Source organism: Mirounga angustirostris, unplaced genomic scaffold, assembly GCF_029215605.1.
Source record: "Mirounga angustirostris isolate CCGP_5_RB_7025 unplaced genomic scaffold, mMirAng1.0.hap1 SCAF_12, whole genome shotgun sequence".
Classification (NCBI taxonomy): domain Eukaryota; kingdom Metazoa; phylum Chordata; class Mammalia; order Carnivora; family Phocidae; genus Mirounga; species Mirounga angustirostris.
This window is the reverse complement of record NW_026991720.1, coordinates 65,836,481-65,860,212: the sequence shown is the minus strand read 5'-3', so window position 1 is coordinate 65,860,212 and position 23,732 is coordinate 65,836,481. Positions and strand designations below refer to the sequence as shown.

General features: G+C 40.9%; 1 protein-coding gene and 1 pseudogene across 1 annotated transcript in view; one reads left to right on the top strand and one right to left on the bottom strand.

The window, feature by feature from the left end:
• Nucleotides 1-710: 710 nt before the first annotated feature.
• Nucleotides 711-23,732, bottom strand: part of COL28A1 (collagen type XXVIII alpha 1 chain) — a 161,727-nt gene continuing 138,705 nt past the window's right edge. Inside the window, exons 31-36 of the mRNA XM_045864663.3 lie at nt 20,140-20,176; nt 17,972-18,526; nt 16,262-16,419; nt 4,822-5,023; nt 2,482-2,654; nt 711-1,356 (exon numbers count right to left, since the gene is read on the bottom strand). Of these exons, the coding sequence (XP_045720619.1) occupies nt 2,482-2,654; nt 4,822-5,023; nt 16,262-16,419; nt 17,972-18,526; nt 20,140-20,176 (1,125 nt within the window). The 3' untranslated portion in view covers nt 711-1,356. The remainder of the gene's footprint in view (nt 1,357-2,481; nt 2,655-4,821; nt 5,024-16,261; nt 16,420-17,971; nt 18,527-20,139; nt 20,177-23,732) is intronic.
• Nucleotides 21,433-21,510, top strand: LOC123836217 (U2 spliceosomal RNA; annotated as a pseudogene).

Sequence of the window (23,732 nt, the reverse complement as noted above, 5' to 3'; positions counted from 1 at the left end):
CAGAGCAGTTTCTTCTGTCCTGGGGGAGTTCCCTACCTAGAAAGGGGGCTTAAGAGGCTGGGCAGCAGAAATAAGAAAAAAAAAGTGCTAGCCCCAGGAGAAAAGATGGGTAAATTTGCATTAAAATTGAGAACTTCTGCTCAGTTAAGAAAAAAAGAAAAGGTAAAAAGACAAACCCCAAAGATACAAGGACACAAATAATAAAGAATTCAATTTCAGAAATCTATAAGGAACTCCAGAAATTCAATATGAAAAAGACAAACAATCCAAAGGAAAATCTTCTCCAAATATCAACAGACATTTCACAGAAGGCTCAGCACAGATAGAGACAAATATGTCACCAGAGAAAGTTTAAAATAAGATACGATTTTCACCTACTATTAGCAAAATGAAGAAGTCTGACAATACTAAGTGTTGATAAGAATATCAAACAATGGAAACTCTTATACACGACTGGTGGGACTTTGTAATGAATTGGTTCAAACAGTCTGGGAAAAAAATTGGTATAATATACTAGTTTTGAATGTTTATATGGCCTGCAACCCTACAATTCCACCTTAGGGTATATATCCTGGAAAAACACTGGTACACATGCTCCCAAAAGTGCTTAAGAGTGTTCATAGCAGCCCTGATGGACCAGGGGGAGAAAATTAAATAGAAACAATTTAATCATAGACAAGGCAATGGTTAAATATATTGTGATATATTCACACAAATATGATACAACTTTGAAAGTAAATGGACATGTATGAATTATAATGTAATGACACACCAAGTTGCAAAGAATTACATATTATGAAACAAATTTTCTAAAGTTCAAAAAAAGCTAAATAATAAGTTATTTAGGAATACATTTAGATATGGTAGAACATATGGATTAATTATAACATTGATAATAGCAAGTTGCAGAAGACGAGAATACGACTCCATTTTTATAAAGCTCTAAAATAAGCAAGGCTATGTATTGTGTAAAGCTACATAGATATATATGTGATTTTACATGTAAGATTACATATAAAAACCCAATAGCAAAGTGAAATGGTAAACACAAAATTCAAGATAGGTTATCCCTGGCAGGAAACAGGGGCCTGGGATTAGAGAAGTCCGCACAGGAAACTTCAACAGAATTGATTGTGTTTGATGAATTGTCAGTATATGTTCACTTGTGTCTATCTTATCATCATGTCTGGTAACTTACAGGTATATTGCATATATTCTTTTGTGGTACCAAATATTACCTAATAAAATTTCAATTAAACCATACAAAATTGTTTTTGTTCAGATGGTTGTTCCTCCAGCTCCCTCTTCCTTGAGTGCCCTGTTTTATGCTGCTAAACTTGAATGAGGATCATAGGCCTGAAAGAAGAAAAAAGTGTGTTGAAGTTGATATATACAAATGCTGTCTGAGCACAGTTCAGAACTAATCATCTTCCCAGGCTGGATGTCACAAAATTATCATAAAGTGACAGAGCCAATTCTCTATTACTCTGTTGGATTGTATTTCAATATGGTGGCTTGTTTTTCAGTGGAAGTCTTGTCTTTAAAATACCCTGTTCAAGAGTGGATGTGAGCTTCAAGGAGTACCTATCAAGTACCTTCTCATTCTGCCCCCTAAAATTGAAAGTCTCACTTACATATCTTAAAGGAAGGGTGGAAAGAATTCATTTGTTTAAATTATGAGTTTTGTCTTAAATATAGAGTTTAAACACACAACAAAGCCTTTGTTACCAAACATGTTGGAGTGGGGAGTGGCAATTGTTAGTAAATTTGAGTTAAGTAATTTTCGTTCAAATTGGTTTCTCAATCACTTTCAGAGCTAGCAAGGCAAAAATCTAACTACCCTCAGCACCTCACTCCTATTCCGATGCCCCTCATCTCCCAGAATCACCATCTTTCTGGGTTTCCCCCAAGTAGGATGTCTTTCTTATCTCGCCACCTGCTATGCACAGACATGCTCCCCCCCACCATCCCTTCTAATTCCCAAACTCAAATCCTTCCCTACCATCTCCCTTCTGCTACAGGCAGGGCTATAAGGGGGTTGGGGACTGAGGCCAGTGAGAGGGACTGGGGGCTGGGGGTTGGGGAGCTTGGGACAGGACAGGAGTTTAATCCAACATAATGCACAGAATAAGAACTAATGCCGATCAGAACCACATTGCAGGCTGTGATGTAGCTGGCAGCCCGTGCTTTGAGGTTACATATCCCTGACTCAGACCCCGAGCTATGCCACTTTTTAGTTGGGTAACTGTTCAGGAGTCCCTGAACCTCTCAGAGCCTCCGCTTCTTTGCCGATAACAATAGTTAATACCTACATCCTGGGGTGGTATAAGGATTCAACTATGTTTATAAATTATAAGTACTCAGTATATACTCAAATACGGTGTTTTATTTGTATTGGGTGAGTATGTTGAAATTATAGAAGTTCTTTCTAGGTTTGCTGATAGAGATGCAGCCTTGACTCATTGGGGTTGGTTCACTTACTCATCCTTGAACGCAGGTTTCTTGACAGTCGTGTTCACTGTTGAATCTATTTCCTGAGCCATTACAGCCGCTGAACCAAAAGCGGGCACAGGAGTTGGCCTGTTTGTCATAATACCATCGAACCACGTAGTCGCCACAGTTTCCTGGCTTTAGGTCTTCCAAGCATCTAGGATCTAGAGTGAGAAAAGGATAATGTGTTATTATAGGTTTTACTTTCCCTGAAAAGATGAAAAGTGAGAGCTTTATGAAGTTTATTCTCCACGCACCCTAACATGCCAACTACGAAAATTTGGTTCCAAGTTAAAAATGGGTTCCCTAATACCTAAAATACTGCCTCCACCACCTGCAAGTCCACCATTAGATATGCCTTTGAAAACATAAAAGTTTTTGATCTTCACGAAACCTTATTAAAAGGGCTTATTTCCCTGAAAGCATAGCACTGTGAGCCTTCATTGGCTAATACCCTTGTGGGGATTAGTTGACAAGAGAAAAATAGGACTTCGTCATTTACTTTGGACTTGATTTAAAATCAGATTAACATTTGGAATAAAGATGATCTCAGCCTTCTGTGCACAATTCTTCCCAGTGTGTTCCTAGAAAGTGCCACTGTGATCACATGTAATTGTGCCTACTAAAAAAGGAAAATCCTTTTAAGTTACCAAAAAATAAATAAATAAAACGAAGGGCTCTCTTTATATCACAATTTTCTTTTAAAAAGAGCAGTTCCTGCAGCGCCTGAGTGACTCAGTCGGTTAAGGGTCCGAATCTTGTTTTCGGCTCAGGTCCTAATCTCAGGGTGGTGAGATGGAGCCCCGTTGTGGGGCTCTGCGCTCAGCAGGGAGCCTGCTTAAGATTCTCTCTCTCCCTTTCCCTTTGCCCCTCTCCCCACTCTCTCTCTCTCTAAATAAATAAAAAAAAAAATCTTGGGCGCCTGGGTGGCTCAGTTGGTTAAGCGACTGCCTTCGGCTCAGGTCATGATCCTGGAGTCCCGGGATCGAGTCCCGCGTCGGGCTCCCTGCTCGGCGGGGAGTCTGCTTCTCCCTCTGACCCTCCTCCCTCTCATGCTCTCTGTCTCTCATTCTCTCTGTCTCTAATAAATAAATTAAAAAAAAAATCTTTAAAAAAAAATCTTTAAAAAGAGCAGTTCTTGCAGAACAATAAAAACATGAACTTTTAATGTCCATTTATGAATAAATTTTAGAAACACTTCCACTGTAAAGAAAAAAAAACCCAAAGGAGAACTACCATAATAAAGCCACTCATTTAGTCCCTTTTTATTTCGTGGTTCTCCTTAGTGCCTTGATTAGTATTCCTTACCTGAAGAAGTGATTCCAAGGTGAGAAAAGCCACAACAACCAAATAGGTACTTGCTGCCTGAGGCTTGTGTTCTGCGAGACAGTTTATATGCCATAGCTTCATTTCTCAAATGAAACAAGCCTTCTTTCCATCTCCCAGAATCATTTCCCCAGATAGGGAGCATGTCTCGATTCCTTTTTTCCTGAAACTAACCTCCAAATCTACCTCTCCTCTGAAGACTCCTTAGACCAACTGGAAAGGAGTAGTAGACTTTCACTATCTCCACTCTTAAAAACAATCACTAAATATTGTATATTGTGTAACTTGTCAAGCCAATCTCAGAGCTGCTTTTTGGCAAGGATCTTGTCTCTCTGGCACGTCCTCTAGAAACTCTGTATATAATGATTGATTTCTGTAGATAGTAACTCCATAGAAAATACGTTGAGGAGGAGGAATCTAGATTCTCGCTTTTTTCTCCTCTACAATCTAGGGGTCAAAAATTCAAATGTCTACATGTGTCAAGGTCACATATAAGACAATAGGGAGTGGTAGGGGCTATGGGAAAATGAGAACACAGTCTTCTCTAAAGGCATTTACATTTTAAAAGACAATAAACATTATAAGAACCTTAAAATTTTTTATGGACCAAATTTGTTCTATAGCCAGTTTTCTAATTTGACATATAATAAAATGAAAAGTGTCTTTTGTCCTCCCTGTTTAGGGTCAAAACATGTTCTTTCTTTCTTTGTTTTTTTTTAAGATTTTATATTTATTTATTTGACAGAGAGAGACACAGCGAGAGAAGGAACACAAGCCAGAGGGGGGAGTGGAAGAGGGAGAAGCAGGCTCCCAGCTGAGCAGGGGGCCCAATGCGGGGCTCGATCCCAGGACCCCGGGACCACGACCTGAGCCGAAGGCAGGCGCTTAATGACTGAGCCACCCAGGCGTCCCCAAAACATGTTCTTTCTGAATGAGATTTTAGAGCCCACCCTTTCTGTGCCTTGACATTTTAGACGCAGCAGCTGATTGGCAGGTGTCTCTTACCTTTGTGCACCAGCTTTTCTGGCTGTAAGTCCAAAACAGGACTTGGAATTCTGGTTTCCAGACCCTCTGCCCCACCCTCAGGGTGGCCAAGCAATGGCCCCTCCGTGGTAGCAGCCTCAGGTGAAGGACTGGTGGTCAGGCGGTCAACCCAGGTAGGCTCTGGAGGCTCATTCTCTTTGTCCTGGGCTCCAGTGACACTGACCTACACAAAAAATTCACATTTTTGTTTCTGGTGATATCAAGTCAGAAAAGCTAGTTTGCTTTGGAAAACATTTAAGGAAAAATTCAGCATTGCTTCTTCTCCCCAACTCTCCAATATTATTTCAATCAAAGTTCAGGAAATGATGCCCCTCTTCTATGTCATGCATCCCCGAGTACCTAAGTTATGGACTTTCCCACTGCCAGGCATGCATGCTTTTGTGCTGGGCCTTCCAGAAAGATCCACATGCAGGGCAGGAAAGGTGTGAGCTTAGGAGGAGTTAATCTTCATTCTTTTCATAGTCACTGGCTTGAGGAGGGGTAATAACCACTAGTTTCTTTGAACTTTTTTTAAAATAGCCTTTTCTTCTCCATTTCTTAACACTAGAGAAATTAACAATATATTCTAAAATAATCTACAACAAACTCTCAGTCGATTTTGAGATTGGGAATGGGGGTGGCAGAGGACAATAAGACAGCTGAAATAAAAATAGTAGCAATCACTTTTCATCTCATCCTGTTATCTGGACCCCAGCAAATGCCAATGGTGCAGGATGCTTAGCTTCTAAGAAGTTCTAGAAATATTTGTTAGCTAATGAACAAAGGGATATAATTTCAAAAGCAAGTTTTCTGGACTCAACTTTCCATGTTTTATCTAAATTTATGATATGTAATGAGACAAAGAAAAAAGGTATTTTGCTTCAAAAAAAAAAAAAAAAAAAGCCATGTCAGTTATTCTTGATTACCATTGCCAGGAGCAAAGTCAATCTTTTATGGGACCAATTAAGTTCTTTTACTTTTTTTTTCCCTTGGATCCCAGCTACAGGGAATTGAATCCATCATTTATCTTGGTTTTGGCACAGGATGGTCATTTATCCTTTCAAGGCCCTCTTTTTTTTTTTTTTCTTTTTGTTTATTTATTTAAACAGGCAAATCTGTGAGCTAAGTAAAGTCATTTTTGATGCCTTCTTACCTGTAGTTCCTATCATCCTGTGACCAGAGCCAACTGTCATCATTAGCTGCTCTCTGCTGTCTCAGCTCTTCTACTTTTGATTTTGTGTACACACACACACACACACACACACACACGGGGAATAGCTAATCAATTCTGTTACTTATGTGTGTATATTTTTACAATGATTAAAGGACTACCAGTTAAATCAAAGTAAACATTTCCATTGGGACTAGTCTGGTCATCAGCCTGATAGAAAAGGCACTCAATTCAAATACAGTCATAACTTTTCACTAGCCCCAAAACTAAACTTTTGGGACAAATGGAGGTAAAACCGTGGGCCACTTGGCATTCGTCTTTCTTTGAGAATGATCTTGTGTGTACGTACATCGATTTGAATGGGAGCTTCTGTTATCATCATTGAACTGAAGAAGTTTAAGGCTAAAGGAAAATTTTGTGAGTACTTCATTTCCTATAGGGGAATCTAAAGCTCCAAATGATTAAAGAAAGAACTTCCCCCAAATCATTGGCAAGCTAGTGGTAAAATTTGAGAAATGCCTGTTTTAAGAAAGAAATACTGTTTTTTGGTTTTGCTTTGTTTGCACATATTTTGTTAAGGAAAAAATAAGTTAAAAGCCTGACCAAAGAGTAGTTTATCAAACATAAAAAAGCCAACAGCTATTGGGCTACACTTCAGATATCTTATCTATCAGATGAGAAAATTCCTTTGAAGAAGTGCACCGGACAGCAGTTTTCTTCAAGGAATTAACTTGGCCTTTAAATCATTACCTTGTTCAAGCCTTAAGGCCTCATAAGTTATTCTTGACCTCTTGTAAGTTTAGGAGTGTGTGTTTCTCAATCACCACATCATTTGAGAATTTTTTTTTAAGATTTATTTATTTATTTATTTGACAGAGAGAGAGAACATAAGCAGGCAGAGTAGCAGCGAGGGGGAGAAGCAGGCTCCCCACCGAGCAAGGAACCCGATGAGGGGCTCGATCCCAGGACTCTGGGATCATGACCCGAGCCGAAGGCATCCACCCAACAAACTGAGCCACCCAGGTGCCCCTCATTTGAGAATTTTGACTACTGCTACCTCAGGTTCTAGAAGAAGTGAAAATAATTTTTTTCATAAATGAGAATAATTTTATCTTTTGGTTCCATGAGATCTCAGATTATTTAAACAAATGCATAATTACCATGGTTTGCCATTTTTATAATTTTCTTGTTATGAAAACATTCATTGAAGGGAATTTAGAAAATCTGGACAAGCAACAAGAAGAAAATAAAAATCACAATGGATCCCACCTCCCAGAAATAATCATTGTTGATATTCAGGTGTACTTTTACCTCAATTTGTTTTCCTATGTGCATTTTTTTAAACGAAAAATATGCTGTAGTGTTGGGTTTTTATGTTTTTTTAAAATTTAATATATTATGGTTCCATATATTTTACTCTGACCATAAAATACCATTTAATTATATAACTATATTTAAATATATAACAACAATACCCTTTTTTAAACATTTATTTGCTTTTTTTTCATGCTGGAAACCATGTGGCTGATCCCTGGATTAAAGAACACACATATTCTTGGGACTCCTGGGTGGCTCAGTCAGTTAAGCATCTGCCTTCAGCTCAGGTCATGCTCCCAGGGTCCTGGGATCAAGTCCTGCATCGGGCTCCCTGCTCAGCAGGGAGTCTGCTTCCCCCTCTGCCTGCCGCTTCCCCCACTTATGCTCTCTCTCTGACAAATAAATAAATAAAATCTAAAAAAGAAAAAGGAACACACACATTTGAGGCTTCTGAGACAAAGTCTTCTCCAGAAAAGTCTTAAAATTTCCACTCTCACCGGTGAGTGTCTTTTCTTAAAGGATCGCCATTTACTAGCTATTATGATTGGAAAAGGAATAATTACTAGTTTAATAGGTGAGAAATTCTTCAACTGCTGTCCACAGCCCAACCACAACCTGTCTCCTACACACATGAACACCCTCGCCTGTCACTCCGCCCGGCACACCAAGCTACGACCTTTCATCCCTTCCTCTTCATTCAGCCTCAGGCCCTTAAAGTCAGCTGTCCCACCAGGGCCCAGGAAAAGTTGGTCCCCAGCAGCAAGACCTTGCCCAGTAACCGAGTCAGTCCTAACGCTCCCCTTCCAGTCAGTGCAGAGCACCTCCTAATGCTCCTCTTCTTGGCCCTGATCATAGAGAAGTTAGCCTTTACTCCGACACTATTTTCTATCATTTCCAATTTCACACGTGTAACTATCACCTCCCTGATAAGAGAAGCTAAACCACCTGGTGATGGGTATTAAAGAGGGCACGTTCTGCATGGAGCATGGAGCACTGGGTATTATACGCAAATAATGAATCATGGAACACTACATCAAAAACTAACGATGTAATGTATGGTGATTAACCATTAACCATTTAATAATAAAGAAATAAAGATAATATTTATAAATAAAGATAATTTAAAGAAATAAAAATAAATTAAAAAAAAGAAAAGCTAAACCATGCCATGTTTTCTTCATTTTCATCTCTTGCCCCCCCACCACTTTTTTCTTTCCTTTTTGTCTTCTTTTTAAAAATCTTTATAGAATAGAACAGCAAATAGTAGCCACTGGATAAATTCAGAATGTGTTAGAGGGAGAGAGAAAGAGAGAGGGGACTTTGGATTAATTATTCCACTCCTTTAGGTTTTATGTCATCATTTTAAAATAAAAGATTAGACCGTGACATGACTTCTGTCTCTAAAAGTGGGATTTAAGCAGCCCCAAACTTGACTGGCAGAATGCACACCACATTCATGACAGTCACTGCCTCTGGAGAGAGGAGGAGGAGGATCAGACTGAAGGACACACAGGAAGGACTTGAACTGTATCCGAGTGAGAGTGCGTGAACAAATGGGAACACTAGTCAGGTGGCGGTCACTCAGATGTTTGTTACATGTATTCTCTGATCTTTTCATAAATCTTAAACCTAAAAACAAAAGGCTGATGAGAACTGTTAGGGACATCTGAGGTGTGGGCCGTGTGCCTCCCATGATCACCTGCAGCTGTCCTAGAGGGTGGATGACAGGATTTTATTCTGGTTAAAACCTCTCTTCCATTTAGTATAATGCCTTCCATTCTGGCCACGCCCAGTAAATGTTTCTGACTGTTCTTTCTAATCACATATCTTTATAAAAAGGAAGAAGAGTCTAGCAATATTTCTTATTTTGTAAATGAGGGAACAGAAACCGCAAGAAATAGGTGATTCACCCAACGTCAGGCAGCTATCAAATTTCATTTCTAAGATGTCATTCACTGTGAGACACACTATAAATTTTTAAGATCTTCTTAAAAAGACCACAACACACTAAATGGATGCATCCCAATCTCTGAAATAATAAAATAAAAAATATTAAACTGGGGGCACATGGGTGGCTCAGGCAGGTAAGCATCCGACTCTCGATTTTGGCTCACGTCATGATCTCAGGGTCATGAGATGAAGCCCCACATCCACCTCTTTGCTGAGCGTGGAGCCTACTTAGGATTTTCTCTCTCCCTTTCCTTCTGCTCCTCTCCCACTCCTTAAAATATATATATATATATTTCAGAGCCAAGGAAATAAAGTATTTAGCTTCAGGACTGAGAATACAAGCCAAGTTTCCCGACTTCTAGGTCCAGAATATTTCTTTTAGATCAACCTGCAATGTGTTGTTGTTTTTTTTTTCTCCTTCATAAGATAGAAGTATCTTATATTCTAAGGGTAATAAATCTATTATTAGCAATATGTGATCCTTATACAGCAACTTCACTAAGCAATACTAATATTAGTTGTTATGCAGGGTTTTATCAAGAATTTGAGGGTTTTTTGACCACCACAATGAGAGAGTATTAATTTTATTTTATAAACAAATAAATTATAATATTGATCAATATAACCATATCTGTATATGTGGCTTACTCGAGGCCACTTACAAATAATTAGGTCTGATTGCAGGAAGTCAACTTAGTTTTCCTGTCAGTGGAGAACCTAAACTAACAGTAGTCTCAGTCCCAAGTTTTTTTTTTTTTTGAAAGTTTGAAAAGTCCATGTGTTTTACAAGCCTTGATTATGGCCTTGAATAGGATATTTCATTTAATAATGAGTGTAGTATGACCAGGCAACTTATAGAATTTTACTTGAATAGGACATTAGGAGAAAATATACATGTACTCAAATGTTTTTGTTATATTTCCTAATGTACTGTCATGGAGGCTTAATACCTAGTTAAAATACATGCCATTGTATTATACACAGGTTTTTTAAAGGTAATTCAGCCAAAATGGAATTATATATAGGAGAAATAATTCAATGATGTTATTTTTAAGAGTAAAAAAATAAATGAAATGATGCTATCAACAAGTAAAGAATAAACTGGAAAGGATGTAGAAAAGCGAGATAGGACAAGAATTTTGAGACCATATTAATATAGACAGGGAATGATCAGATCTCAATTCCAGACAGTAGAGGGATGGATGAGGAGAAAAGAGTTGATGGCATGGATAGAGAGATGATTATAACAGACCAAAGAAGACAATACCAACAATTGTGGAATATAAAGTAAGAATAGAGCTACAGATGCAGTCCAGGTTTCTTGGCCGGTGCCTGGCTGGTTGGTGGGACTGTACCCCTATGGAAGACAATCTGGAGGATTGCATTGTGAACATATTCCATGTTGAATGCCTGCAAAACGCCCAGAATAAGATCTTCACAATCAAAAATATGAATCTGGGGCCCAGGAGAAAGGTCTGGACGGGGGAGGCAGATTGGAGAGTTGTTAACATAAGAAAGAGAAGAAGGCTAAGGATCAATCTTAGAAAAGTGATGAGCTTAATATTTAAGGAGTAAGCAGAGAAAGTGGAACCCCAAAAACCATTGAGAAAGAATGCTAAGGTGGTTGGGAGGGGAACAAGGAGAAAGAGGACTCTCAAAACCAAAGAAAAGAGTGGCATGGGGTTCTATGCAAAAGAAAAAATAAGAGGATGGCAATAAGGATGTGGCAATTAGGGCGTTGTTGGTCATTTTTCCAGCAGAGTTTCAGTGGCGTATTGGAGGCAGTGGCCTGACGTCAGAGGTTTTCCCAAGTGAACAGAAGTGAGGAAGTTGAGAGGGAGGGAAGGAGAGTGAAAGGATTTGTGTGTGTGTGTGTGTTTGACAAAGAGGCAGAGACAGCAGAGACTGGCCTATGGGATAATTTTATTATAAAAAGATAGAGATAGGATAGTAAGGAAGAGGGACATGAACTAAGAGAGAGTTTGAGGATTTTTTTAGATGGGAGAGTCTGAAGCCTATTTACTAGCTATAGGGAAGGAGTCAGAAATATTGGCAGGAAAGGAAATAATGGCACTACAGTAAAGCAAGGTCCAAGTTTTGGAAGAGGCAGAAGGGAATGGGCCTCAGAGCAGAGGCGGGAGACGAAAAGGTATCACATCAGAATTGAGGATAGAGCCTAAGGTCATGTTTTAGGATGAAGGGACACAAGGGACACATCCAATTCCAGTATGAAGTCAGAACCTGCCCAGGGCTCTAGTTTTTTAAAAATTGCCAGGGGAGCCCATTTCAGAAGTGCCCTTCTCTAGACGGATCTCGGGGTGAAGTAAGAATGAATAAATATTGCAGGGAAAGGAGGGTGAGACATGGGAGAGCCAGCAAGTGACAATGAGATGGAGACCTTGGAGCAGCTGTGTGATAATGATAGGAGGGGAGAAATGAGGCAGGTGGCATGGGGACCAGGGACAGGGTCACACTAAATGAGAAGGTGGACAAAGAGAGGGTGGGACAGCCAGCAGTCAGCCTGCTGTATTCGTTTCCTGACATTTACATCAATAAGGTGTACATTTCCTCCATGGAAATGAGGGGCCGGCATCCTAGCATTGGACTGCATGTCCCGGGGATAACAAAGGCAAGGAGAAGACTCACAACTTACCACTTCCTCCACTGCATGTCTCCACCTGGTGCAGAGCTACCCACAGGGGACTCTTCCCATGCTAGCTTGACTCTGCCCTTCACTGGCTTGTTATGGAATCACTCTGCCTAGAAATCCCACAGCCTCCTTTCCACCAAGAGGAATATATCTCTGCTGCCAGTTATCTAAGTTATTTGCAATCAGGGAACAAATTTTCATAATACAAAAAGAAGCTTTATGGATATGGTAGACAGGGCCTCTTTCTTTTCTACTCTTTCAACTGGAAAAAAAACCCTAGAATATTGTTACAAGACACCAGTTCCGGTGAATAAGCCACCTGTGTGCTGACATGACTTTATTAATGTATTTAGAATGACAAAATGTTATTTCATGCAGGAAATTAATATGCTTATTTGCTTAATGGACCATTACTGGATATAACCAGTTAGTCTGACTAAGTGATATTTACTTGATTTTATTGCCCCACTCCCATTTATATCTTGGAAATCTTAACCTAACTGGCTAAACCCAGAAAGAATAAAGGAACGTGAGTGCCAACATTATTAGTCCCATAAAAGGTAAGGATTTTTTTTAAACAGTATAATTGATGCCTTTCATTGAAGAAAAATTTTAGGTTTCTTTTTTAGCCTAACATTTGGTATAGCATTCATTTGGTCACTAAGTATTTATTGAGCATCTACTGTGTGAAAGATGAAGCACATTTTTAAGTCATGAGTGGGACACAAAACTTAATCAGACACAGATCATGTTCTCAAGGAATTTAAATCCATTAGGAGAGTTGAGGTATATACATAAATTATTAACAATGTAAAATGTAACACATTCCAAAGCAAGTATAAATGATCCTGTGATTTCAGGAGAGGAACAGAGTAGAATGGATGTGCATGTTTAGCTTCCCAAAACTGGCCCGAAAGAGCAACAGAGCAGGGGGTTACCGAGGAGTTATGAATTTACTAGAACCTGGGAAATCCGTCTGCTCTCTGCATTTCCCAACACACCTGTGCACAGATGTTGAGTGTACCTCAAGTTCATTCCACAATAAGATAAAATGCTTAATATGTAAGTCTTTCTTGGAGGTGGAAACCCTTTGACTTAGATTTCACACAAAAGTATAAATGACTAGATTTTTCTCTAAGAACAGATTTCAATAGAAAGAAGAGAAAGAAGGAAGGTATCATTAGATGCTGTAAGGAGTGATAGAGGCAACAGAGAAAGGAAAGAGACACAGTAAGGGAAATAGGACTTCTGAGATGGTTTGTTTTGTAGTATTGCCTAGGGCAGGCTTGGGGAAAATCTGAGAATTGAAAAGTTTGGACAGATTCACTTTACAAGTTTGGATACTGTATATATACTTTTAGATAAAGGTTGGGTATGTAAGTATGCTTTCATATACATATGACAGAGATAACTGTGAATATTAATGCATATATGTTTGTTCAGACTAAAACCTATCAGGAACACTCATTGTTTAAAATTCAGTCTTGCCTTGGTGCTTCTGCAAAGAGAGCCAGCGTGAGAAGGTCTAGAGATGAGGACTATCCAGGAAGCTCGAGTCCATTGCATGCTTTGCTATCTCAGGGGCACCCGATGAGACCTAGCTGAGGCTCAGTTTCCTTCTATATGGCTTTTGGTGTTCGAAATCCAAACTATTTTGGATGTACTTTTCTTACGCCCTCCCCTCCATAGCTCCTAGAATGCTCCATCATTCATAATCTGTTCACATCGCTCGTCTCTCAGCGCCTTCTCGCCTCCTGTGCCATGATACCAGAGACAATGCTATTCCTCATTCCATGTCCTAAGTGCCTTGGAGGTCCCTCAGGCACTTCTGCTTGACCTGGTGCAAAGCAAGCTCAGTATTTTCCTTCAAAAGCCCCCACCCTGCCTCCTCTAGTCTCCATCTCAGCAGACAGTGTTTCAGTTCACTCCAAATCCGAGTTAGAAACCCAGCTGGCTAATCTTAGGCTAACCCTAAACTTCGAACCATCCAGTCACTAAATCCTGTTCATTCTACCCCAGAAATGGCTTCCAGTCCACGCCTGCTTTCATTCTGACCGCCCAGACTATTGCAAGACTTCACAGCTTGGCCCCAGTCTCCTGTTTTCCTCCTATTTATCCTTTGTACCGCAACAGGGTTATTCCTCCCACAAACCAAACATGACCATATGACCCTTGCTTTACAAACTCCTCTGCTTTCCCCTCGCTGCATGGCTTACACATGAAGTTCAAGCTCCTTCACTTGACCCATGAAGCATGTGACTGTCTGTCCACCTGTAGCATTCCCCGTCCTGCTACACATACCTTAGGCTCCAACCAGACTGAACTTTTCCCAATGTCTTGAAATGCCGTGCCTTGTGGAATCCCCTTTTGGCCACACGTTCCCTCTGCTGGAAATACCTTTCCCCTTACTCTTGTCATGACAAACTCCTACTTATTTTTAAAATTTAGCTCATTGCCACCTCTCCTGTAAAGCCTTCCTTGACTCTGAAATTAACTGCAACATCTCTTGTGCTTCATCCACAGCTGTTAAAGTTCTTAATTCTTGTATGCATCCATCTTCCTGAGAGGCCATGGACTTCCCCTGGACAGGAACTCTGTCATAAGAGCCACTCCCTAGTACGGCAGTAAATGATCAGTACGTAGTATGGAATGCACTGATTATAGGGAGAGCTCAGAGTTTAAGTGCCACTTGCCAGATGAAACCTGAGTTTGCTCTTGTCTAGGAAATCTTCAGGAAGGGACGGATTGAGTAGGAGAGGGACAGAGTGATAAGTCACACAGGCAGGCAAGGCCCCTGGAGCACTCCATGCTCTGGAGGAGATAAACTGTGTACTCTACTGTCTGTAATTTACTTTTAAATGCTCAGTGAAGACCAGGATCAGCAAACCCTATGGGCCAAATGCAAGCTTTCATCTGTTTTTAGAAACAAGTTTTATCGGAATGTAGCCATGTTTGTTCAGGTAAGTGTTGGCTGTGGCTGATTTTACACTTCAAAGGCAGAGCTGAACTATTGCAACAGAGATCAAATGATCTGCAAAACCAAAAAAAAAAAAAAAAAAAAAGTACTATGTGGCCTTTACAGAAAGAGTTTGCTGACCCCTGATACAGACCATGTAGTAAAAATGTACAGGTGAATTTCAATCTACAATCCAGGGGCACTCTGTTGCTCTAATTGGAATTACCCATCTTAGAGTCAGTCAGTATTTAATCAAATAAAAATATATTAGAGGCTTTACTACCCTTTTCTGAACGGAATATAAAAATCCAGTGAGTCCTACGGTCTATCCCCGTAGGAATGGCAACCTAGGCCTGATTCCTGAATGGTCCTGGGTCCAACTACTGATCTGGAGGTTTCTCAGGGCCTTAGTCCAACTAGACAGTTAACTGAATCCTGATGCAAGACTATTGTTGCACTTGCTCATAATGAATCTTTCATGTTCTTTCATAAAAGGACAGCACAGGGCTTCCTCGGGGAAAGGGCACAACTTACAGAAAAAGGGCACAGCTCCTGTGTGCCTGCTTGCCAGAGGATGTCCATATGTGTAGTAGAGATCAGTCTAGACCTGCTTGGCTTGTAACTTGGTGGGGAAGAGACCACAGCACTCCTTTACCAGTAATTATGGGAGGCTTTCCCATTTTCACCTAAAAGAACCTAATAGTTGTTGCTCTTGATCTGAGGTCAGTGCCCAGAAGCTTGCTATGAGGATAGTCACATTTGTCTTAACACATTCGGGAGGCAGTTCCCTCATGCACGTGTATTTGAGGAGCTCTGAAACAGAGCATCCACCTTGTACCATATGTGTGCATAGCCTCCCAGCCTGTCTCCACCCTGAGCACAGGAGGTGGAAGCTAAATGAGCAAGAACATGGCTTGGAATACGGAAAATGGCAGGTTGAGCATGTGCACACTTGGAAGAAACTTGAGAGGGTGCAAAGTGGGGAGCATGGACCCAGATGGATGAGGGGGAGTTGTGACCTTGTATGAAAGGATCTGTAGAGCATGGCAAGTGAGTGATTCAAATAGTGTTGTGTTAATCCGTTCCAGTGTACAGAATTCCTTTGGTGGTAGCTGGGCCTACTATAAAAGTATTATTTGCAACGTTCAATAAAGAATTACTTATAAAATATGGAAATATTGAAAAATCTCATATTCATGCTCACAAGCCCCAGAGCTATTTCAGAACTAGAAATCTGAAGACAAAAGTACTACTATTTATAGCCAAGGACTTGAAAATACACTTCTTTCAGTTCTTGACAGTGCAGGCCAAGACGGTCTTTGACATAAGACAGAATACACAATTTTAAGCTCATAAATTAAGCAAGACAGTTACTTACAGACTCCGAAATTTCTTTCTGAGGCTCTGGCATGGATTCACCAAGTTCTTCCCCTGATATCCCAAATCCAGGTTGAAGTGGCGGTGAACCCAAAATTTGAATGAGGTAGGAATCAAAATCCTCACATGTTTTTTTAAACAATTTTTGCTTCAGGGTGTCTTTTAAAAGAAAAGTAGAAAAGGGGAATAGTAGGGGCAAAACCTGTTTAAAGAGATCTTCCATGCTCTCCTTAAAATAAACAGACACTTTCCCATCGCTTGAGGTCAACTGCTCGGTGAACTAAGTTTTAAAGCATTTTGGAGATCATCTAGAAGAAGCCATCTAAAATAATTCAGTTTGACTTAATAGTGTACAACAGCCTATGGAGGCAAAAGAATCAATTAAATCCTTGCTATCCAAAGCATCAGTTAACTGAACTACTCTGTGGAAGGGGCGGGTCCCCACCCATAAGGAGTATAATGGGCAGTTACCTGTGGTTCCCGAGAGAGCAAAAGGTCAGCCAGTCCAAAAATATATCCCTCATTAGCTGGAATGAATTACTAACTCCTTTGGTTAAAAGATGATAAAGCTCTTTAGTTATTAAAGCATAATGTCTCTGAATTGTGTAATATTTCTGGCCATTCTAACACAGTAACAGCCCAGTGAGATACACTTTGTCCGATAAGGCCACCAGTTATCCTGCGGGGTGTTCAGGAAATGAAACCCCAGAAGAAAGGCCTGGAGAAAGGGGAAATAGAAAGTGGGAAGGTTCTGGGCAGGGCATGCTACCCTTCAGGCAAGCCAGGCTGGCAGCCAGAGTAGGCGGGGAGCAGCATGAGGGCAAGGAGAGGCTGTGCTAGGCCACGTCAGCACCCGCTCCCGGAAGGATGGACAAGGAATGATGGAGCCAAATGGAAGCCTGCAAACACGTGAAGCATACGTTTCACCTACTTCACAAGCTCCCTGGATGTGACTCCTGCCACAATGAGTTCTCAGTTGCCGAAGAATTGGAACATGTTTCACTGAGAAGCAATACTGACCACATTCTAATCACAGATGTGTCAGTGTCTTAGAATGCCTCTCTGGGAAACATCAGTTCGTGTGACAGGGCAAAGTAGCAAAGGGAAACCCACCAGATTAGCACTGACTGTAGGAAGAATAGGCACAATGTGGAACTTTAAGATAAACTCCCCACATCAACCTGTTTACTCTTCCTTAGTTTCATAGTCTATAAGAGCAGCAAATGGAGAATAGAAGAGAAATGAGAATTATCCCCGTTACTTGTGTTTCTCATCTCTCTAGATTACCATAACTTTTTTTCATTCCTCATACACTTCTTAATTCACTTTGATTCCATGGTTCTTTTCGGCCTTGCTGCTGGTTTCCTGCATCTCTTATGCAGGTTAGGTCACTTTTTGAACATTAACTAGGCTTAGCAGTACCCCAGATTCTACTCTTTCTTTTCAACCATGTCCTCCACCTTAGATAGCCCAGTTAATCAACTCCAAGGCCAACTCAGCACTTATTCCAAATGAATAAAGACAAGAGATTATACTCTCTAAACTGGATGGATGCTAAATGTTTTTTGCCTTCTGGGGTTTATGTGTTCAATTTAGTGTTGGCATAAGCCTCATTAGCCTCCTCCTGATTTCCATTTTTGGTCAGGATAATCCAGTGATGCAGTACTTGGAAGAATAACATAAATTCCTTTCCCCTGGCGCTGAGGCTTACCTTGCAGGGTAACGAAGTCATCAAATTGATAAACGTGCTCGCTATCTGGGTCAGTAGCAATGAGATTCATTTCTTTGTGGAACATTTCGAAGTTGGGGTCATTTTTCTTCACTACCCCAATCACAAATACTTCCACATTGATGTCACTGGCTTTCTTCACCACTTCCGTCAGATTCTTCTCATCTCGGGTATCAGTCTGCCCATCAGTGATGACCAAGGCCACCTTCTTTACACCCGGCCGTGCAGCTTCAAACATGTGGTTGGCCTCATGGAGCGCTGAGGCTGTGTAAGTGCCTTCCCCCAGGTACTGCATGTTGTCCACAGCCAACTTGAAGTCATCCTTATTGGAGAACTGAGTCAGATGAGCAACTTTCTCCACCTTATGGCTGTAGTTGATTATGCCTATGCGGGCCATAGTGAGGTCCAGAGCAACCTGGTCGGACAGAGTCTTCACGAGACTTTTGATGATCTCAAAGTTCTCTGGCCCTACACTTTCGGAGCTGTCAATCACAAACAGCAGTTCTAGAGGAGTCTCTTTGCATTTGGGCCCACACCCTAAAAGATGAATGTTGAGATAGAAACATTGCATGAATGAAAATCAGAACATCACTGATTGGCGCTAGAGTGGTTTGAGAGAGGGGCAGCGAACCACCAGAGACCTGGATCGTTACCTTCCCTTTCTGGGAGTGTTAACAGCTAACAGCTGTCCCCCTTCTGGTTTCTATATCTGACTTTTTAGAAAATAATATACTGCAAAAACAACCTCCCCCACCCCCACACACAAAAAAACCACCAAAGCACTGTAGAGGACACACCTATGTGCCAATTTCTCAGATTAAAAAATATGTATTTTTAGAAGAGTCTGCATCCCTGTGTGTCCCTTCCTGATTACATTCTTCTCCCTCTCCCTAAAAGATAACCCTAGCCTCAATTTGCTCTTTATCCTTCCAGCATTTCTATTTAATCTGAATCTGAAAGCTAATCTTCTAGTCTTCCACCATATCCTTATGTGGCAACTGATATTTCCTCATTAGCATGACAACTGGGTAAAGTGATGGATTGAAAATGGTTAATTGTGGGGAGAGGATTAGGGCCCGTAACTGTACAGAAGAACAGCTGCCCCAGACTCTAGTTTGTGTCCCCAATCGCTCACAATGAGGACAAAGGTGGCTCAGTGAGGCCAGCAGTCCGTCCATACTATGATACCTCTTCAGGAGAACAATCTCAGAATGCTGGTTAATAAACAACTTCGGTTTAGGGTTTACCATTCAAAGCAATCATTAGAGTTACCAGGAAATAAGACTTATCAGGGCTCCGTTGGTTTATTCATATCCTCATGTTACCCAACAGCCCTACCACAAAAAATATGAGGAAACTGGGTGCTATTTTTGCCGGGCTTCTAGAACTCCGAAGCCCCATCTAAATTGGCCTGTCACCATACAGAGTCCCAGCTGGGTTCTTAACATCCAGAGGTCTTTTGGGGGACAAGCCAGTTCAGGGGTTCCCTGTATGGAAGAACAATGACATTTCTGCCACGTTTCTCTTATCTCCATTATTTTATTAATCTCTTGCCTTTTGGCTAATCTCTTTTCTTCCTCTTTCTGCTAAGTCTATTTTAAGTTTAACGTATTTAGCCATAGAAGCATTTAGATAGAGCTATGAAGCACGATGACTGACAGTGTCCTCCTGTCTTTGAAATGAGATGCACTCTAGAAATCCTGCTCAAAACTCAATTCAGAAAGACTTCTTGCTTCAGGAAAAACACAGACATTCTAATCACCAGCCAGGCTGGATTCAAATGCCAGTTAGGCCCCTGTGGTCATACTTCCTTTGTTGTTTTTTCCCTTCCCAAGCTCAGGTAAATGTCACTGAATACAAATGAGCTCTGTGCTCACAAAAGGCCTGCCTGCCCACAGACTCCAGGGCCAGTGTCTTCACTCCTCTTAAGCACCCTGGGAAGATGATTTCCTTTTTTAAATCAGGATTCCCACAGCCCCTCTCTCTGCATCTTTCAGTTTCCCATTGACTTTCCAAACGAGCTTCAAACTTTCTCATGAGCTTTCTCCTGTATATCTCTGGGTGATCACATTTATCTTGACCAACACAGAACATAGTGGCTGTGGTACTTTAAAGGGATGGTTTTTTTTTTCTTGACGGTCAAATCTTACCACATATTTCAAAAATAATTTTGATAATTTCTTCTCTCTGAAGGACAAAAGGAAAATGTATTAATTATATGACCATAATATTTTTTTCCTATCATCATAAAAGCTGTGTCTTATTACAATCAGCTTGGAGCCGTTTGCTTTTATTCTTCAGCTGAAGAAAATAAATGGCACAGGGGTTAAAAGGTGGCTAGAATATATCATAACTGAAATGTGTTAGAGTTGTGAAATGTCAGAGCTCAGACTTCTAGAGTTCACAATTGCAGCTCCAGCATTTATCGGCTGTGTGACCTTGGGCATTAGATGACCTAACGGTATCTGTGTCTCAGGGCTGGGGTGCAGGTCAAATGAGGCTACGCACACAGAACTCTTAGGATAGGGCCCAACTCCATAAAGTATAACTTATAAAGGTGTGGGTGATGCATGCCATCAGTTACACAACTTAACCCACATGTGCTGAGCAACCAAGACAAGTACCAGGGCCAAAAGAGAATTCATTCTATGCTGTATTCCCTCCTTTTCTCTACCACTGTCCAGTTTTGCAAGTCCCCTCCCCAGGTTCCTGATACTCTCACTTCGGCACTTCCATGAAATGTCCCCATGTTCCTGAATGCTCCTTCCTGGTCCTGCTGCCATCAGCTCCAGCAGAGGAGCCCAGGGTGAGGTGGGGATGGGGAGTGAATGTGCCAACGCCCTGCCCTGAGTAGCACGTTTTCAAATAACTGGGATGGGACAATGGAAAACAGAATTCTGTATTTGCCCAAGACAGGAAGCTGATGGGAATGATGAACTTTATTAATAGAAGCCCAGAAAATCTCAACGGGAAGGAGGCAAAACTAAGAAGATCTGAGAAGATAAAATTTAACAGTTGCAAAAGTAAAGTTTTAAAGAAAAAATTCACAATGACAGAATTGGGGTAAAGATGACATCGCTGGTGATGGGACTTAAACATGTATGGAAAATAATCAGAGCATTTTAATTTAATTGTATTTTTTTGTAAATTGAGTGAAAGCCAGTGATTCCAAGTGGCTATTTAAAAAGAACTCCCAATACAATATTAATACAATTATATAACATGAGGAAGTCAATAGTCATCTTTTGGGGGGGGGCCTTGTCATGTTTTTCCACATTTAGAAAGGCATTTAATCTGAAACTAGGATGTGTCTAGAAAGGGAAAATGCATATATTTATATATTTACATTGTGTTTTTAGAAAGGGGAAATATATATTTATGTTTAATTTTTTACAAGTGGAGAAAATACTAGACACCAAGTTTATTACAGTTTTTCACTTAACATCGCTTCTCGGCCTTTTGGCTAAGATCAAGTGTAGTTTTTCACTTAACATTATATCATACTTAATTTCCCATATTATTAAGTGTTCTGAAAAACTTGATTACTGAAGTCAGATGCATGGCCATTTTTTTTTTTAAAGATTTTATTTATTTATTTGAGACAGAGAGAATGAGAGACAGAGAGCATGAGAGGGAGGAGGGTCAGAGGGAGAAGCAGACTCCCTGCCGAGCAGGGAGCCCGATGCGGGACTCGATCCCAGGACTCCAGGATCATGACCTGAGTCGAAGGCAGTCGCTTAACCAACTGAGCCACCCAGGCGCCCCGATGCATGGCCATTTTAAGGCTCTTGATGCATATTGCCAAAGTGACCTTCAGAAAGGTTGTAACTGACACCTCAAACAGCAGCGTATAAGAAAACCTATTTTATTTTAGACACATAATAATGGTTATTATTTTTACATAATCTCTGCCATTTGATAGAACAAGATATCACATTGTTTTAAATTATACTTATGCAATTCTTAGTGAGGCTAAATTTTATTTCATATGCATGTTTCCAAGCTGTATCCCCTTGTGCAAGTTCTTTGTATGTCCTTTGTCTATTTTTTCTATTAAGATGTTTATCTTTCATTGACTTGTAAGAATAATTTTTATATCAAAGTTGCTTTTAAATTCTTCTTAATGTGCTTTTATGGTCTAACCAGGTCTAAAAAGCTTTAGGTACTCACATATATCAATCTTTTCCTCCTCTTCTTTGCTTTTGCTTGACTAAAATAGTTTTATTTTTCCACTCAAATTGCTCAATGACTACTTTGGCTATTTTTGCCAATGATGAAGGCATCGAATTTATACCTATCAAAAGATTCATAGTCTAGTAAGCAGTAGACAAATAAATACTTTTGTAAGTGCTGTGCTATTGGATTGGAGTCAAGGAACTACTCGGGTCTGCTGGGAATTCCAGAGGTGGGAGCCTGAGGGTGGGGCTGCGGACCAGGAAGGTGGATTACGAGCAGCTTGGGGAGGAAAGAAGGAGAAGGGGAGGAAAGAGGGAGAATGGGAGGAGCATTCCAGGCAGGGGACAAAGTACACAAACACAGTGCCTTACAGTACTTGAGTAAACTTACGACACAGGGTACATGGCAGAGAGAATGACAGGAAATGTGTAAGACAGATGAACTCTAGAAGGTCTTTGTGTCATGTTGAAGAGTGTGAACTTTATCATGGGCGGTGAGAAGATGCATGGGCCCTAAGCAGAGAAGAGATCTGATCATGCTTTTATCTTAGAAAGGTGATCATGGCATCCAATGGAGGGGTTTGAGGTTCCTAAATAGTTCGGGGGGGTTGGGAAGTGACACCAGAAAGCAGTGGTGGCAGTGATAGGGAGGAAGGATTGGTCTAGAGGGAACTATCCGAGAGAAAATGAAGGGGTTGGTGGGTAATTGGAAGGAAGGGTGAGGAAAGAGTCTCAGAGGAGGCAAATGACGTTGGCCCACTCTCTGAGATTAGGGAGGAATGGAATAGGAGCAGGGTGGGGGCTAGTGAAGATCACTGGGCTCTGCTTGAGCATGGCTGAGTCTGATGCATCGATGGGACATCCAGCTGGGGATGTCCAGTAGGCAGTTAGACGTAAGGTCTGGTGCTCAAGAGAGCAGTGCAAACTAGAGGCAGATTTAAGGAAGGCCAGCGTACAGCTGGCTGTGGAAACAGCGATGGCAGATGAGATTTCCTAAAGCAGAGCTTTCCAGTCTGTTTTAATCCAGTGTGTCTCCTCACCTCCACTGGTTAAACATATTCTTTATGCTTACATGTTATTACAGAAATGCTAACATGTTAGGGACGGGTGGAAGAACAGTCTTTTTGAAGCAATTTGGCATGAATTCTTATGACACTGAACTCTGTCAATGGTATTTGCCTCTTAAAAGAGTAGTTTGCTAGTCTGGAATGAATCTACAACTGACAGCTGCTTGGGGATATATTTGATCAGGGAGAGAACATGGGTGGGGAGAGGGAAGAGGCCTTCTAAGAACAGCATTTATGGGGGAGCTGCCTGGATTTGGCAGCAGACAAGCCAACTCCAGCTACAAGGGCTCTGCTACTTGCTAGCAAGGCGACTTCAAGCATATTGCCCAGACTTTTCTGACTTAGCATGTCTTTCATGGAAGTAGAGATAATAATACCTACCTCATGGAGCTATCCTGTAGATTAACATGGACTCTTGGGCAAGGGAGGGCTGTGGTCTGCAGCCTGTCCCCTTCTCGTTGCACCCCGTCCCCACCATTTTTACACTGCACGGGGCTTGGG